This window comes from Leucopleurus acutus (genome assembly GCF_964270905.1).
Source record: "Leucopleurus acutus genome assembly, chromosome: X".
Lineage (NCBI taxonomy): Eukaryota > Metazoa > Chordata > Mammalia > Artiodactyla > Delphinidae > Leucopleurus > Leucopleurus acutus.
In genome coordinates this window covers 101,694,148-101,713,765 of record NC_139148.1, presented here as the reverse complement: position 1 = coordinate 101,713,765, position 19,618 = coordinate 101,694,148, and the positions used below count along the sequence as shown (strand labels likewise).

The window sequence follows — 19,618 nt, the reverse complement described above, 5'->3', positions numbered from 1 at the left end:
TTTTTCAGTGTTCACCGGTCTGGGTGGTGATAAACCAGTGAAATGCATTTCTTCAGTTTCTAGCTTTACAAATACTGAGAGGGCAGACGGCAGAATCAAGAACTACAATTCTGAAGCCTGTGGAAGGAAAACCACATTCACAGAAAAAGAGACAAAATGAAAAGGCAGAGGACTTTGTACCAGATGAAGGAACAAGATAAAACCCCAGAAAAACAACTAAATGAAGTGGAGATAGGCAACCTTCCAGAAAAAGAATTCAGAATAATGATAGTGAAGATGACCCAGGACCTCTGAAAAAGAATGGAGGCAAAGATCGAGAAGATTCAAGAAATGTTTAACAAAGACCTAGAAGAATTAAAGAACAAACAGAGATGAACAGTACAATAACTGAAATGAAAAATACACTGGAAGGAATCAGTAGCAGAATAACTGAGGCAGAAGAACGTATAAGTGACCTGGAAGACACAATGGTGGAATTCACTGCTGTGGAACAGAATAAAGAAAAAAGAATGAAAAGAGATGAAGACAGCCTAAGAGACCTCTGGGACAACATTAAACACAACAACATTCGAATTATAGGGGTCCCAGAAGGAGAAGACAGAGAAAAAGGACCTGAGAAAATATTTGAAGAGATTATAGTCAAAAACTTCCCTAACATGGGAAAGGAAATAGCCACCCAAGTCCAGGAAATGCAGAGAGTCCCATACAGGATAAACCCAAGGAGAAACACCCAAGACACATAGTAATCAAACTGGCAAAAATTAAAGACAAAGAAAAATTATTGAAAGCGGCAAGGGAAAAACGACAAATAACATACAAGGGAACTCTCATAAGGTTAACAGCTGATTTCTCAGCAGAAACTCTACAAGCCAGAAAGGAGTGGCATGATATACTTAAAGTGATGAAATGGAAGAAACTACAACCAAGATTACACTACCCGCAAGGATCTCATTCAGATTCAATGGAGAAATCAAAAGGTTTACAGACAAGCAAAAGCTAAGAGAATTCAGCACCACAAAACCAGCTCTACAACAAATGCTAAAGGAACTTCTCTAAGTGGGAAACACAAGAGAAGGAAAGGACCTACAAAAACAAACCCATAACAATTAAGAAAATGGTCATAGGAACATACATATCGATAATCACCTTAAATGTCAACGGATTAAATGCTCCAACGAAAAGACACAGGCTCGCCGAATGGATACAAAAACAAGACCCATATATATGCTGTCTACAAGAGATTCATTTCAGACCTAGGGACACATACAGACTGAAAGTGAGGGGATGGAAAAAGATATTCCATGCAAATGGAAATCAAAAAAAAGATGGAGTAGCAATACTCATATAAAATAGACTTTAAAATAATGTCACAAAAGACAAAGAAGGACACTACATAATGATCAAGGGATCAATCCAAGAAGAAGATATAACAATTATAAATATATATATGCACCCAACATAGGAGCACCTCAATACATAAGGCAACTGCTAACAGCTATAAAAGAGGAAATCAACAGTAACACAATAATAGCGGGGGATTTTAACACCTCACTTACACCAATGGACAGATCATCCAAGCAGAAAATTAATAAGGAAATACAAGCTTTAAATGACACAATAGACCAGATAGATTTAATTGATATTTATAGGACATTCCATCCAAAAACAGCAGATTACACTTTCTTCTCAAGGGCACATGGAACGTTCTCCAGGAAAGATCACATCTTGGGTCACAAATCAAACCTCAGTAAATTTAAGAAAATTGAAATCATATCAAGCATCTTTTCTGACCACAGCGCTATGAGATTAGAAATAAATTACAGGGGAAAAAAACATAAAAACCACAAACACATGCAGGCTAAACAATACGTTACTAAATAACCAAGAGATCACTGAAGAAATCAAAGAGGAAATCAAAAAATACCTAGAAACAAATGACAACGAAAACACGACGATCCAAAACCTATGGGATGCAGCAAAAGCAGTTCTAAGAGGGAAGATTATAGCTATACAAGCCTACCTCAAGAAACAAGAAAAATCTCAAATAAACAATCTAGCGTTACACCTAAAGGAACTAGAGAAAGAAAAACAAAGAAAATGCAAAGTTAGTAGAAGGAGAGAAATCATAAAGATCAGAGCAGAAATAAATGAAATAGAAACAAAGAAAACAATAGCAAAGATCAATAAAACTAAAAGCTGGTTCTTTGAGAAGATAAACAAAATTGATAAACCATTAGCCAGACTCATCAAGGAAAAGAGGGAGAGGACTCAAATCAAGGAAATTGGAAATGAAAAAGAAGTTACAAAAGACACGTCAGATATACAAAGCATCCTAAGAGACTACTACAAGCAACTCTATGCCAGAAAAATGAACAACCTGGAAGAAATGGACAAATTCTTAGAAATGGACAAATTCTTGGAAGGTATAACCTTCCAAGACTGAACCAGAAAGCAATAGAAAATATGAACAGACTAATCACAAGTATTGAAATTGAAACTGTGATTAAAAATCTTCCAACAAACAAAAGTCCAGGACCAGATGGCTTCACAGGTGAATTCTATCAAACATTTAGAGAAGAGCTAACACCCATCCTTCTCAAACTCTTCCAAACAATTGCAGAGGAAGGAACACTCCCAACCTCATTCTATGAGGCCACCATCACCCTGATACCAAAACCAGACAAAGATACTACAAAAAAAGAAAATTACAGACCAATATGACTGATGAATATAGATGCAAAAATCCTCAACACAGAATCCAACAACACATTAAAAGGATCATACACCATGATCAAGTAGGATTTATCCCAGGGATGCAAGGATTCTTCAATATATGCAAGTCAATCAATGTGATACACCATATTAACAAATTGAAGAATAAAAACCATATGATCATCTCAATAGATGCAGAAAAAGCTTTTGACAAAATTCAACACCCATTTTGATAAAAACTCTCCATAGAGGGAACCTACCTCAACATAATAAAGGCCATATATGAGAAACCCACAGCAAACATCATTCTCAATGGTGAAAAACTTAAAGCATTTCCTTAAAGATGAGGAACAAGACAAGGATGTCCACTCTCACCACTGTTATTCAACATAGTTTTGGAAGTCCTAGCCACAGCAATCAGTGAAGAAAAAGAAATAAAAGCAATACAAATTGGAAAAGAAGAAGTAAAACTGTCACTGTTTGCAGATGACATGATACTATATGTAGAGAATCCTAAAGATGCCAGCAGAAAACTACTAGAGCTAATCAATGAATTTGGTAAAGTAGCAGGATACAAAATTAACGCACAGAAATCTGTTGCATTCCTATACACTAATGATGAAAAATCTGAAAGAGAAATTAAGGAAATACTCCCATTTACCACTGCAACAAGAAGAATAAAATACCTAGGAGTAAACCTACCTAGGGAGACAAAAGATGCATATGCAGAAAACTATAAGACACTGATGAAAGAAATTAAAGATGATACAAACAGATGGAGAGATATACCATGTTCTTGGATTGGAAGAATCAATATTATGAAAATGACTATACTCCCCAAAGCAAGCTACAGATTCAATGCAATCCCTATCAAATTACCAATGGCATTTTTTACAGAACTAGGACAAAAAAAATCTTAAAATTTGTATGGAGATACAAAAGACCCCGAATAGCCAAAGCAGTCTTGAGGGAAAGAAATGGAGCTGGAGGAATCCGACTCCCTGATTTCAGACTCTACTACAAAGCTACAGTAATGAAGACAATATGGTACTGGCACAAAAACAGAGACATAGATCAGTGAAACAGGATAGAAAGCCCAGAGATAAACCCACACAACTATGGTCAACTAATTTATGACAAAGGAGGCAAGGATATACAATGGAGAAAAACAGTCTCTTCAATAAGTGGTGCTGGGAAAACTGGACAGCTACATGTAAAAGAATAAAATTAGAACACTCCCTAACACCATACACAAAAATAAACTCAAAATCGGTTAGAGACCTAAATGTAAGACTGGACACTATAAAACTCTTAGAGGATAACATAGGAAGAACACTCTTTGACATAAATCACAGCAAGATCTTTTTTGACTCACCTCCTAGAGAAATGGAAATAAAAACAAAAATAAACAAATGGGACCTAATGAAACTTAAAAGCTTTTGTAAAGCAAAGGAAACTACAAAGAAGACGAAAAGACAGCCCTCAGATGGGAGAAAATATTTGCAAACGAATCAATAGACAAAGGATTAATCTCCAAAATATATAAACAGGTCATGCAGCTCAATATTAAAAAAACAAACAACCCAATCCAAAAATGGGCAGAAGACCTAAATAGACATTTCTCCAAAGAAGACATACAGATGGCCAAGAGCCACATGACAAGCTGCTCAACATCACTATTATTAGAGAAACGCAAATCAAAACTACAATGAGGTATCACCTCACAGCAGTTAGAATGGGCATCATCAGAAAATCTACAAATAACAAGTGCTGGAGAGGGTGTGGAGAAAAGGGAACCCTCTTGCACTGTTGGTGGGAATGTAAATTGATACAGCCACTGTGGAGAACAGTATGGAGGTTCCTTAAAAAACTAAAAATAGAACTACCATATGAACCAGCAATCCCACTACTGGGCATATACCCAGAGAAAACCATAATTCAAAAAGACCCATGCACCCCAATGTTCATTGCAGCACTGTTTACTATAACCAGGTCATGGAAGCAACCTAAATGCCCATCGACAGACAAATGGATAAAGAAGATGTGGTACCTATATACAATGGAATATTGCTCACCCATAAAAAGGAACAAAATTGGGTCATTTGTAGAGACGTGGTTGGATCTAGAGACTGTCATACAGAGTGAAGTAAGTCAGAAAGAGAAAAACAAATATCGTATATATATATATATATATATTTTTTTTTTTTTTTTTTTGCGGTACACGGGCCTCTCACTATTGTGGTCTCTCCCGTGTGGAGCACAGGCTCCGGACGGGCAGGCTCAGCCGCCATGGCTCACGGGCCCAGCCGCTCCGCGGCATGTGGGATCTTCCTGGACCCGGGCACGAACCCGCGTCTCCTGCATCGGCAGGTGGACTCTCAACCACTGCGCCACCAGGGAAGCCCACAAATATCGTATATTAATGCATATATGTGGAGCCTAGAAAAACGGTACAGATGAACCGGTTTGCAGGGCAGAAATAGAGATACAGATGTAGAGAACAAACATATGGACACCAAGGGCGGAAAGTGCCGGGGGTGGGTGGTGTGATGAATTGGGAGATTGGGATTGAAATATATACACTAATATGTATAAAATGGATAACTAATAAGAACCTGCTGTATAAAAAACAAATAAAATCAAATTCAAAAAAAAATACTGTCTTGATTTAGGCAAAAGATAATTGACATTTCCCTTCTTTATTGTAGCTGTTTCCTTTGCTCAGTTCAGTTATTGAGCCATTCAAGTCTCCATCCATCTGTCAAGTGAAGAAAAATACACAACCTAAAAGTTATGAGTTATGTTTTATTCAGGGACCTCACTAAGGACTGTAGCCTGGGTGACAGCCTCTCAGAGAGCTCTGAGGAACTGTTCCAAAGAGGTAAGGGAGGAGCCACGATATACAGGAGTTTTTGCTTAAAAAGAAAAAGCATGTAGCTGGACATCAGAAGATTACTGCTAATCACAAAAGACAAAAATCTCAAGTTAATGATTTTAGTGCTTTTCTATGTATGGGAAGATGTAAGAGTCTGGGCTCATTGAAATTATTCCTTAGATATGTATCTTAATCCATCCTGAATTCCCCTCCGGGTACACTGACAGGGTGCCCGCATCGGCTGATGGCTTGATGGAAGGCAACATTCCTTGGATGCCATCAAACCAATATTCTGTTGAGTCCGAAGAGAGAGGGTACCTTAGTATCAGTTAAAGAGCAACAATGAAGGACTTCCTTGGTGGTAGAGTGGTTGGGAATCCGCCTGCCAATGCAGGAGACACGGGTTCAAGCCCTGGTCTGGGAAGATCCCACATGCCGCGGAGCCACTAAGCCCGCGCACCACAACTATTGAGCCTGCAAGCCACAACTACTGAGCCTGTGTGCCACAAGTACTGAAGCCCGAGCGCCCAGAGCCCGTGCTCCGCAACAAGAGAAGCCACCGCAATGAGAAGCCCGTGCACCGCAACGAAGAGTACGCCCCACTCACCGGGACTAGAGAAAGCCCACACGCAGCAAGGAAGACCCAACGCAGCCAAAAATTAAAAAAATAATAAAAATAAATAAAAAATAAAAAAGAATTAAACTGACATGTGACAGATTAATAGGAGAAAGTCAAATTTAATTTTGTATGTATGAGAACCCCACATACATGAGAGGTTCAAAGATAGAAAGGTAAAATGACATATATATGCCATCCTGAGCTAGGGAATGGGATAGGGCCCTGGGGCTTCCAAGGATGGGAGGGTAATTCACAGAACTAGAAGAAGAGCAGATGTTGGGTAATTAGGTGTTTGCCCTGACATACACTGGGCCACTCAGATAAAATTTATCTCTAAGTAATAGCTTATTCTGGAAAAGACCCCCAATTTAAATTCTTCTAGGTAGTTAAGGGAGGGGCAAACGTTTCTCTTGAGCCTGCAGAATCTTGATTGCCTTTAGCTCAAAATAATCCTCATACAAAAGTGGTACATTTTGGGAAGGCTCGTTCTGAACACCTTTAGAAGGATAAGACTCTTTAATGATTTCTTGCTTAATTATCATCTGAAAACAATGCTTAGTTGTAGAGGAGAGAAGAACTTACCTCTGCTGACTTGATTTCACTAAAATTGCCTCCTATAATTGGGTTACTATATGTGACAGGCCCTGAGTAAAGTGTAATAAAAACATAAGAAAGACCCAACCACCACTCTCAGGAGTTTATAGTCTAGTGTATTGTTTATAGAAACAGTTATAATCCAAGGTGACAGGAGCTGTAATATTCAAAGTGCTATGGGAGTTTACAAAACCTAGCACCAGAATCTGCTAAGGGATGTGAGGGAAGGTTTCATGGAAGGAGGTATGGTTGGACACTTAAGTATGAGTAGAAATTGGCTTTGGTAGACAAGGAGGGCAGGGAATTCCAAGTGGAGAGAATATCATATGTAAGGCCACTGGGGTGTGAGAGAGTATGGCGCATTTGAGGTCTATTGCAAGAAATTGCTCATTGAGGGGCATAAGAGAGCTCTGCGAATTGGCTTTGGGAGGGTATTTCTGCCATAGGTGTACGTGGATCGTTCTGCACCTTTAGTCATATAGCATCCTATATCTTCATGGCCTATTCTTTCTGTCCTGTGGCCATTTACTTCCTCATGATCAGTGTGAGAAGACCCCTTTTTCCCCTTTTTGGTGATGTTTAGAAGTCATGTTTGTCTCTTTTTAATTATTAGTACAATACAGAGGTGACTAATGAACACTGAATTAGATGTCAGGGGACCTAAATTCTTGTTTTCCAGTTCTCTTAGCAGCTATGTCACTTGAGCCAAGTCATTTAATAAGTGTCTCTTCACTAGGAAAATGGGGATGTTAACATCTGCACTGCCTACCTCAGGGTCGGGGTGAAAATGAAAACGAGACTCTTAAAAATTAAGAGGTATTGGGACTTCCCTGGCGGTCCAGTGGTTAGGACTCCGCGCTTTCACAGCAGGGGCCATGGGTTCCATCCCTAGTCAGGGAACTAAGATCCCGCGTCCTGCATGCCACGTGGTGCCGCAAAAAAAAAAAAAATTTAAAAATTAACAAGTATAATAAACTTTTTAACTTGGAATTCTGCTGGGTGAGACTATCACTTAACACTTAAAAGAAGTAAAATACTTTGTGGAGTATCTAGATAGGGAAATTAGGTTGAAAAGTTATTGACAAGTGGAAATATTCTTACTTCTTTATTAACTCCGTATGTCTGCCCTTCTGACTGTGGAATGTCATTTAGCTTGTGTCTATGTTTCCAAACTTAACATGATAACATTTCTTCCTTCCCAATCGTCTACCATGTATAACTTAGCTTCTTTCCAGTTCTCACTATAGCTATTAAATAGTAATGAATTTAAGACTTAGGTTGGTAAGCTATGAGTTGTTATATTTTATCGTCAGCCTTGAATAATTGACATCTCTTAGGTAGTTTGAATTACTCATGACTTAGCCTCAATCATTTGTGTTACCATATAGTGGTATGACCTGAGTTTTGTTACATTTTAGGAATATATAAGACGGTTATGACTCATTCAACTAGGAATGGGAAGTTCTGAAACAGTGGCCTTCTACTCCCTTTGCCGTTTTTCCCAAGCCAATGACAGTACAGGCAGAGTTATTAGTAACAGAAAAGGAGGCTTCCATTCATTTTCTTCCTTTTGACCCCACCTTTCCCATGAGATAGAGTGGCCATACTACTGGAATCTGATAATTCACCTGAAATATACACTTCTGGGCTATAGACATATGAGCAATTGCTCCCAATATAAATACCCCTGGCCATCCCTTCTTTAGATCAATGTTTCTGAAAATATACCATCTAAGAATATTTCCACACAACAGAAAACTCTATAAACCATCCAACTCATCCTGCTGTAAGAAGGAGGATGAAAGAAGAAATGAGAAGAGTACTGCTATACTTGAGATGACACGATGATGATGCTATTTTAAATAGAATGTAAGTGAATTATTTATACTTGATTAATATAGACCCTATCATCAAAAATAATGTCCAATTACTGTGGACTACCAGGAGGTAGTTACTACCCTCTTTTCGCCTTTTACAACTTCTAGATGAACTAGTTCATGTGAATTTGAATAAAACACCTGTTCTAGTTCAAAGCTAATATAAAATGATTATTGCTTTTTTTTTCTGCCAGGTCTGAGGGAAATACTCTAGCAATTGTTTTGTTTTCCACAAAACTAAATGTTGAAATGGTCTGGCTTATTCTCTCTTTGTTTTAAAATCTATGGTACCGGACTTCCCTGGTGGCACAGTGGTTAAGAATCCGCCTGCCAGTGCAGGGGACACGGGTTCGATCCCTGGTCCGGGAAGATCCCACATGCCGCGGAGCACCTAAGCCTGTGTGCCACAACTACTGAGCCTGCGCTCTAGAGCCCCTGAGCCCCAACTACTGAGCCCGCGTGCCACAACTACTGAAGCCCACACACCTTAGAGCCTGCACGCTGCAACTACTGAGCCCATGTGCTGCAACTACTGGAGCCCGCGCACGTAGAGCCCGTACTCCACAACAAGAGAAGCCACCGCAATAAGAAGCCCGTGCACCGCAATGAAGAGTAGCCCCTGCTCGCCGCAACTAGAGAAAGCCCGCACGCAACAACGAAGACCCAATGCAGCCAAAAATAAATAAATAAAAATAAATAAAATATATGGTACCATTGATACATAGTTTTAAAACATTCTTCCAAAGACCCAGTGGATTAAATCATTTTTATGTCCCCTAAATACTGCCCTTTTTTGAAGATTTCTTGAGAAAAGTGTGGCACACATCCAAAATCACATTCTTCCATTTTTTTCTGTATTTGAATTTTTTCCTTACAAGTTAGTGGAAAGGAAAAGTGGTCAGTTTTTGCACTCAATAAACAAGAAGGTGTAGATAGATTTTATCTAGGGCATTTTTAAGTCATTGAGAGAATATTTTAAAGTATTAACTACTTTTTGAAATTATTGGCAGAATCCTCTTAACCCACTTTAACATAAAGTGCTTGAAGAAGATGAAAAGATTTTTTATTGGCAAATGAAAGAAAGCACCATGGTTTTTGCATCATTGCATAAATGTAAGAAATTATGTATACATAAAAAGGATGAGACAAAGCTGAATGCTAAATGCCAACTTCAACGAGAGCTTGTCTGTTTGACACTGAGCATAATGGGGTGTGGTTCCACAGCAAGAGAACGCTAAATATTTACACCCCAGCACACGTTTCTCTGGTAAAGCTTCTTATCCTAGATTAATCTCCCAGCTAACACTATTATCCCTTTTTTAACAACCCCCTTCTTACACTTGGATGTTCTCCCTTAATTCTTCATGAGATTCCAAACCTTCAGGATCCAATCCCCTGTCCTCACTCTCCCATCTATTTCTGTGGTCTTCATGAATCCTTTTTGTTTATGGTGTGGACCTTCAGGTGAATTCTCTTGTTTTACTGCAAGTAGTAAAGCAACAATAACAGCTCCCCCACCCCCAACTCTTTTCTTCCAAAGATCACAGCTCCCATCATTTAGCTGTTCTGTTGGTATCCATTTCTTATCAATTCTCTGGAGGTTTTGAACCAGAGCTGTGATATATACAGCCAACAATGTTGCATAGTAACGCAGAGTTGCTGCCCAATCCAGATCTAGTTCTCTTGCATCCATATTCTTTGCTTTTTAGGCTTGAGAGTGATGAAGAAAGTTAGTGAGATTAGTGTGTGCCGTGGAGTCTGGCCACTTACCCTCATGCTCTGGCTTTTGCCTCAGTGTCTTTTCCTTGCCATCTTGCTTCACTTTATAAAGTGTCAGAAAAGTTCCTTGAACATTGTGTGCATTATGTGCTTTAGGAAGAATGCATAGTATGGTCCTTGTGATGGAGGAACGTTTATAAACTGCAGACTCAGATTACCATGGAAGACATCACAGAAAAGAATGCAATTTGAGTTGGGTCTAGAGGGATGAATGGAGTTTAGAAAAGTGGACCGGGGAAGGGATTTCTTGCAGGAGGACCTCTGGAGCAAAGGAGAGGAAGAACAAAGCGGGCTTGTGAGGTATAGAATGGGAAGTTGGTGTTAGGAGATACTAGGCTGTGAATTAGAAGAGTAGGTTGGCAGGCTTGTCTTGAGTTTCGCGTGTTGGGCGTAGGTGTTTAATTCCTTGAGTGATCCACTCTTTCAAGAAATGGCTTCTCATAGCTCATAGGATAAAATCCAAACCTCTTTGCTGGCACGTAAGGTCTTCTGTGATGTGGTTCTGTGTATCTTAAAACCCACTCCCCTCAACACCATGCACCTGAAGCTCCTTCCCTTTGTACTGAAGACTTTCCTGATTCTCCAACATGTTGTAATCCTCAAACCTGTGTGTGTCTCTGCACAGACTTTTTTCTGGAGTCCACCTGGTGAATGCCTCATTCTTCAGCCTCAGTTGCAGCACTAATTTCATTGTTCCTCTGCTGCTGTAGAATCCTGGGCTTATGCTGCTAAAACTTCTACACCATATTTTGTGCTGTCAGAGTACATGTTTGCTTCCCTCACTCAACTAGAAGCTTCCTGAAAGCACGGGATTGTGTCTTATTCACCATGTCATCCATATCACCTAACAGAGTACCTACCTAACGTGTGGCAAGTTCTTGACAGATATTTGTTGAATAAAATATTTTTGGCACATTTAATTTACGCCATGTATAGTTGTATTTTAAGAGAGTCATCTAGAAGCAATGTGATTGCTAGATTAAAGATGGGAGATGCAGAGAGGCCAGTTATATGCATTTTTTGGGAAATAGTTCATTTGTTAAAAAACAAAGAAACAGTAGGGGTTAGATTCCTGGAAAATTGATAAAGAATAAAGGATAGGAGTTATTGGTTGGCTACTAGGGACTGGGAGAGGGAAGAGTTAAAGATAATAAAGATTTAAGGTAATATGACAAATATCAGGACAGTGACCCTTGAAAAATAAGATCAACATGTTTGGTTTTTTTTTTTCTCAGTCAGATCTCCTGGTGTTAGTATTTGTCTCACCCCACCTCTGCTCTGAAGATGAACGCACTGTTCTTGTTCAGTTTACTGTAACTAAGCTCGAGATTCATGTGGTTCTGATCTTCATATCGGATCGGGAGTTAAGATAAGAAATGTAAATAGTTCAACCACGCTGACTACAATTTCCTACCGAGGGAAGGTGTGCGGTGCATAGGTTTTGAATACATAAAGCTTGTTTCTGCTTTTGGGAGCTACAACTGTGAAGTGTTATACCAGGCAGATGCACTGGGGTGCGCTACTATGTAGAGGAGCCTAGCTGTGCATCACAGCTCTCAACTTTAAAACTCCAGAGAATTTGATGAGAGAGGGATCCACAAGAACATGACAAATGATGAGAGTTCAAACCTTAAGAGAAAAATGGGCTTATTGGTAAGAGAACTTCTTTTTCTTTATTTACTGCTGTTACTTATTCATTAAAATGGCAAGCCTGTTGTTTTCATATGTGGCTGTGAAACGGTGTTCAAAAATCAATTTTATATGTATTGTAGAATTCAGGAGACATATTGGTAACCATGGAAAAATCATAGGAAGCATGTGTAAAGCTTGATTTTTAAAAAAAAAAATCACTAGGGAAATTTTACTTTATTTCAGACTATGGTATAGATTTATTTATATAGCTTAAATGTAATACAGGTTAAGAAATACATATTTTTTTAAAAGTTAAAATAAAGAATAGTGACTTGTGTGAAGATACATAATTTCACTCAGTTACCAGAAGGTGGCACACCAGATTCTTCTTAAATACACAAAAGAAAGGAATAATATTAATAGGAATATAAAATAATCTGTATTTAAAGATACTTTAATGTATTTTTAAGCCAAAAATATATATAATTGTTATTTGCTTGGTGAGGTTTATTACTAAGATATGACAAATATGAATTTAACCCATTGTAGCTTTTTATGATTCAAAAATAATTTTTGTGTGTATAGTAAAAGTAGACTTTGAAATAGTATTGCTATTAAGGAGAAGCTGTTTTGAATTTATCATTTAAAAAAAAGTACTTGCTACCTACCTTTTGCATAGCAAGTCATTAGATGTAGAATAACATTCTGGATAAGGTTTCTGCCAAGGTCTTTTTAAAGATACTATTAGACTATGACTGATTTAGTTGTGACTTTAATAATGCAATAGTGCTTGTGAGATGACCCAGAAAAATACCAAATCTGTTTATTTTGAAGAAAAAGTTAGACAAAGGTAATGATTAGTAATGTTTACTTTCTCTAAGCTAATAGCAACATAAATGAAATAAATGTAAATAAATTGAATTTTGTGTCAGAGCTCCTCAAACACCTGCCAGCATACTTTAATGTTTTAAGCGTGTTGACAGCATATACTGCAGTGCTTCTGTAGTAGTCTCTATTTTTAAAACTGCATTCCTGAGGCAGTACCAGAAGTATGTCTGTTCATCGTTGCCTTTTGTATTAGCCCAAAGGAGTTAGGTATATGACAGAACTTCACAAAAACAAAATCTTCTCGTTAGGAAACAATACATCTATTTATATGTTTTTTCTTAATTACAAGCAGTATGAAAGTAAGAAAATGTAGTAAATGAACCTAGAAGAACATTAGCCATCTGTTCTCTGAAAGCTTGTGCCATTTGCTTTCTGGTTTTTATGGCAAAACAGTATATCAGCAAAGAATTGAACTTTAGGCTTAAAAAGCTAGAAAATGACAAAGCATTCCAAGGCTGAGTATATATTTACTGGAAAAGTGTTTCCTTGTGTCCAGATTTGTCTAGTTTAGTCTTTTAGATCAGCTGCCAGTAAATGTTGTATTCAATGTCAATCTTTATTCCAGACTTTCTGAAACATTAAGAGAGTGTAGATAAAAACAAATAGAATCTTATGGTTTGCTAGTTAAGGGTTTTTTTTAAAGTTAATTCACATATTTTTAAATTGTTCTGTGTAGTCTTAACTGTTCAGGATTTATAAATATGGTTTATTAATTTATAGTAAAATATTTGCAGAGTATGCTTTGAAAATTTTGAACTACATACAATAAAGCCACAATTAACCAGATTTTTTTTTTTTTTGCACTCCACTTTCAGGAGACGGAGGCAATTATCTTTAAAACAAGCCGATTTCAAGGATATATTCAAAAAATCAACTTCAGGGTATGTCTAAGGGTCTGCATTTTCTTCTACCTTTTTGTCAATGAGAATTTATTTTCATAAAAAAGACCCTGAGGTACTAGAAGCCATTCAGTCATCAAAGAAACTTTCAATAACGTCTAGGGTACTGTGTTTATTAAGACAAAAAAAGAAATTATTTCATCAAAGAAATACCACACATCATTGTATTGTGCTTTATATTTTCCAATGTGCTTTCACAAACACAAGTTCAGTTGGTTCTCATCACACTGCTGTGAGTCTGGCATCTTCCCTATTTTACGGAGGCTAACACGAGAGGTTACAAGTTTGTGGCAGAGCTACAAGCAGATCACACGTGCCCAGCTCTGTCCTCTTCGGCACCCTTCCTCACTGAAAAAGTTTAAAACAAGTCTTTAACTTCTACCCTGTACTGCACAATCAGTGTAACTCAGACTACCTCTGTTTCCTAATTGCTGTACTTCACAGTTTCCCACTTTTCATGTGTCTGTTTGTCCACCTCCAAATCTGTCCGCCAGCTGGAGACCTTGCTTTCAGACTCTCCCAGACCTGGAAGGGTCTGGAGAGTGGGAGGGCAAGATAATAGCCATGGACAGTGGGGACAGACAACGATTGGTGAGCAGCCAATGCTGATACGCTGAGGAAGGCCAGGCACTGAGACAGAAAGCAGAACCTCATTCTGACCGGGGTCATCCTGAGTGGGGGTGGGCCACCTTGACTTTTAAAGCAGGGTTTCTCCAAGTTGAGTAGACCAGGCATGCAAATCAGCTGGATTCCTTGTTTAACATACAGAGTACTGCTTCTCACTTCCAGACTTGTACATGTTCAGTATTCAGCCCAGATGATTCTTAAGCATGCTAAAGTTGGAGAGCTTCAAGGTGTAGGACGTTTTGGATGGACCTACAGTCTGTCATTCAGAGTGAAGTAAGTCCGAAAGAGAAAAATATCGTATATTAATGCATATATATGGAATCTAAAATTAGAAAAAAAAAGGTTCTGAAGAACCTAGTGGGGCAGGACAGGAATAAAGACACAGACATAGAGAATGGACTTGAGAACACGGGGAGGGGGAAGGGTAAGCTGGGACGAAGTGAGAGAGTGGCGTGGACACATGTACACTACCAAATGTAAAATAAATAGAGGGAGACGCAAGAGGGAGGGGATATGACGGATGTATGTATATGTATAGCTGATTCACTTTGTTATACAGCAGAAGCTAACACAACATTGTAAAGCAACTATACTCCAATAAAGATGTTTAAAAAAAAAGGTATAGGACTTTTCTCTTGGTATACATCGGAAGGTAAAGAAGAGCCCCTTTTCTCTTGGTAGCATCCAAGTTCCATGTCGAGGCCTATGGGGGCGGGAGTCAGGCAGGGGTGAGGAATGACAGCTGTTGCTTGCACACCTTGCCATATCTCCATTGGAGGCATATCACAATAGATGTTGTGCATTATGGTGACTGCGAGGTAGTTTAAATAGGTTTGTGTTCGTTTTCGACTCGAGGAAGATAAAGAGCAGAAACATTGCCCCCAAAAGGTGAAAAACAAGTGACTTTTAATATTTTTAAGAATTAACCTATCCCAGTTGTTTTCAATTTAATTTTTAATTTTTAAAAACACTAGACCATCTAGGATTCTGGATGGTTAAGGCTTAACGGCAGCAATATATTTATGCTTACTCATGTTTCATACGTGAATACGCAGTCGGCCCGATTAGATTTTAAGGGATTTGTGGCTGGGGAACATGTGTTCTGTTGTATACTTGTAACATCTAGCAAAGTCATCACTTCTCGGTACTCACTGATGATTGAGCGAATTCAGCTCGCACGTCTTCTCTACAGGTTTTGGTCTTGGCATAGTGAGTGGATTGATTTTGGTGTTTGTGAAGTTCAAGGAGCCTATCTTACACTGTCAGGAACGGCTAATATACTACAGAGGCCTCAGTATAAACAAATGCATTTTAGTTGACAAATGCGAAAACGTGGTCCTAATTAATCAATTGGCTAATGCTTGTTCCCTGTTTAGAGTATCAGTTTAAGCTCCATCTTGCTGCTTCTTCACCCTTTTTGGAATACAAGTTATGTTGGTCTGTGCTTTACAGATCTGAATCTCAAAAACTGTTGATTCTGGAAATCCCTAAACACAAATGTTTTTGTTTACTGGCTGGACAGCATCAAACCAAGTGGCCAGACCCTGTAGTGGAAGACATAAAAATGCTCAACAGTGTCTCTGACTTAGGTCAAGCTGAATAACGAATGAATGAATAAATATATGCTAGCTAAAGATGTATTTTACTCAAGTGTTGTATACCTTCAGAATTCCATGAGAAATAACTGATTATTGAAAACATATATTTGATTTTGAAGACGTGAAGTGGTTCTGAACTACTGGTTGAAGTAGACAGACTTAGGAAGGCAGTCAGGAACCCCAAATTTAAATTGCATCTAGCTAAAACCTAGGGTCAGCCTAGAAGACGAATTCTGTTTTTCATTCCCTCATGTCAGAATCACATTTACTTTACTTAGTAGTACAACATGAGATAAAGGAAAAGAAGGGATTTCCCCCACTGGACAACCATTGCATCCAAGTAATGAAGTTAGACATAAATCTAAAACAATGCTGTTGTTAGTTTGTAACACACGAACACTTTATATAACATGAGTTAATGATGTCTTCCACCATAGGATTTTCATAATTGCTAAATATGTTTTTGAGACATAGCAATTTTTAATTGCACACTAGCTTCTGTAATTTAGACTTGCTACCATATATTTGGCATCTTGCAGTATAAATGTTTCTATACCTCCCTCCCTGCCTTTCTTTTAAGAAAAAAGCCTTTAGGGAGTTCCCTGGTAGCCTAGTTGTTAGGATTCTGGGCTTTCACTGCCGTGGCCCAGGTTCAACCCTGGTCTGGAAACTGAGATCCCGCAAGCCACGCGACGCAGCCAAAAAAAAAAAAAAAAAAAAAAACTTTAGAATTTAAAATTACCCATGAGAAGAACTCTAAATTAGAGAATGAGAAGGTTCTCAAAATACTCATGAAAATAGAGGTATTGAACTGTTTGCTAAGTCTCTTTAATACCACCATAGTAGGCAGATATCGTAACTCTAAATTATACCTTTAAGGAAACTATTGGTCCCCATGTTATGGCAGTGGGTCATAAGGTTCAAGTCTGAAGTTGAGCCTTTTTTGGACTTTAAGATATTTAAAACAAGATTAAAGCAATTGCATATAAAGGGCCTTTTTCATGGAAAATTTAAGTAGTGTGGTATAATCTCAGTGAGTCATTAGGATTAGCTTTTCACGAAAGTGTTTGCTTCTGGTTAGCAAAATATTATTGTGATTACCCTAAGTATTTGTAACCAAGATTTACAAATACTCAGGGAGAAGAGGTGGAACGACTTAGGTAATCGCCTAGATCTCAGTTTTGCCTGTAACATTCATGGTACGCATGTGAATGTTATAATAACTCTTTAGATAAAAGGATATAAATACGATTTTTTCAAGATAGTAGCATTATTTCATTAATTTTAATTGGGATATTGAGGAAAATGTCTTATTCTAAAGGTCTTTCAGCAACTCAGAGTTTTGTAAAAAATGTAGGTATTACTGAAAGAATGTATAACATAGGAAATGTTGACTTTCTTTAACTGGCATGCTTTTGAGACTTAGGTATGTGATGTGCTTATTATTTTAAAAAGTTTTTCAACCATTATAGATAAACATTATTAGAAATTATTTACTCTTATCAACATAGTTCATAATTTACAAAAATTAAGATTGTAATATTGCTTATTACTTTGTCTTCATGCACAGTTTGTAGTGTTGCTTCTATAGTTGATGCCACAAAGCAGTGAAACTATTTGAAAAGTTTTATATGCATATAATTTTTAGTCAGTAGAGCCATATTCTTAACTTTTCTTTTGAGTAACACTGCACATTTTAAATAGATTTTTATTTTGATAAGTTTGCAGACTTATCAAACAAACACATCAGAAACTCTAACGATAGTTTGGCTATTTTATTTACCAAATGTAATTTAAGGAGATACTTAGGAAGTTGTTGAGAGACAACTAAACAGTTAAATTATTATTATTTGAGGTGAGAGCAGAGATTTTTCCTTAGAGCAATCCATCATCACTGTCAGTGACGCCTTTATTTTACTTAAGAAAGTATGTGTTCTGGGTGATTTTCTTCAACATATGCTTATTTTTAACAAGACAATGTGTATGTTTAATTTTTTTTTCATTTTAAGGACTTTATAGCCTAAAATTATCAAATTAACAAATGGATATTCCTTTTACTTTGAACTCTGCTTTTAGTCATAGCAGAATCAATAACAGCATTTTTAAAACTTTTCAGGATATATCCTGGCTTCAGTACACAGTTCTTGTTTAACCACTACTCTGCTTATAAAAGTCTCGCTTCCAATCTACTCAACAAATACTTACTGAGTGCTTTCCCATGTGCCAGGAATAGTGATCAATTAGGAAGATAAAGATTCAGGGATTCCTTCTTGAAGGAGGAGCACGAGTTTGGGGAAGGCATCTCAGGCAGACAAAGAAGCAAAGCTGGAGCACGGGGGTGTCCTAACAGCAGGCCTCTTATTGGAGCCCTGGGTACATTATCCCTATTTGATGATCATAAACTGTCTCTGTAAATGGCTTTTTTCAACAATTTAAAAATGGTAATGCAAAATCATGTATATAGATAGTATGTATGTAAAAATCATTGATTTCCACCATTACCCCTCCCAATACACCCAAACAATTTGATTTGGGCTTTAAGGCATTTTTTTTTTTTTTTTTTTTGGCGGTACACGGGCCTCTCAATGTTGTGGCCTCTCCCGCCGCGGAGCACAGGCCCCAGACGCGCAGGCTCAGCGGCCATGGCCCACGGGCCCAGCCGCTCTGCGGCACGTGGGATCCTCCCAGACCAGGGCACGAAGCCGTGTCCCCTGCATCGGCAGGCGGACTCTCAACCACTGCGCCACCAGGGAAGCCCTAAGGCATTTTTTAATACACGGGAATACTTAAGAATTAATTTAGGTTATGCATGTCAAGGATGTATGAAGACTTACTTGGGCATATGGATTTGGGAATCATGTGAACGAAGAACTCAAGGGTAGCCCCCTCCCCAAAAAAAAAAGCCATAAAGAATATAGATACTGCAGAAAACAAAAAGAAGAAGGAAGGGCAAGGACTTCTGAATTTCCCATTCAGTGCAAATCCTTTTTTCAGCGTAGTGAGATTAAGGGTAGTCAGAATCTGGGGATCATTGGGTCCCCAACAGCTGGATCTCTCTTGTTGCCTGCTCAGTCCTTTCTACACCAGCTCCCATCTTAGCCTCATAAACTCATTCATCTGACCCCCAGTTACAAAAGGTGCTACATAAACATCAGGAACCACTACCATTCTGGCTTTCCATTCTCCCTCCAGCCAGTCCATTACCTTCCTCACCCTTACTTTTTTTCTCCTTTGTTCCCCTTACCTTATCAGCTTACTAGCTCCTCTTATTGCTGTTCTATACCTGACTCCCCCAAAGCAAACAAAGAAACAAACAAACGCTTAGTACCCATATTTTCCTTTGGAAATGTTAAAGATCAGAAGAGTACTTCCCTTCACATTACTTATGCCATCATGGCCTGAGGAATTCTCTGTGCATATACACACACATGTGCGTATGTGCCTGCACAAGTGTGTTTTTCTACTTGTTTGTATTGTGAAGGAGATTGTGTACAGTAATCCAAGGCATAGTCATGGTT

The 19,618-nt window shown here is 38.2% G+C and overlaps 1 protein-coding gene across 3 annotated transcripts in view; it reads left to right on the top strand.

Moving 5' to 3' along the window:
• The window catches only part of KLHL13 (kelch like family member 13), a gene marked incomplete at its 5' end in the record, with an annotated part of 111,924 nt that overhangs the window by 28,026 nt on the left and 64,280 nt on the right, over positions 1-19,618 (top strand). Inside the window, 2 exons of one of the 3 annotated variants that reach the window (XM_082865387.1) lie at positions 12,069-12,109; positions 13,792-13,857. The exons of 1 other annotated variant lie outside the window; for it this stretch is intronic. In XM_082865387.1, the coding sequence (XP_082721513.1) occupies positions 12,069-12,109; positions 13,792-13,857 (107 nt within the window). Of the gene's footprint in view, positions 1-12,068; positions 12,110-13,791; positions 13,858-19,618 lie in introns of those variants that run through there. One more of the 3 variants, XM_082865392.1, reaches the window with a different exon arrangement.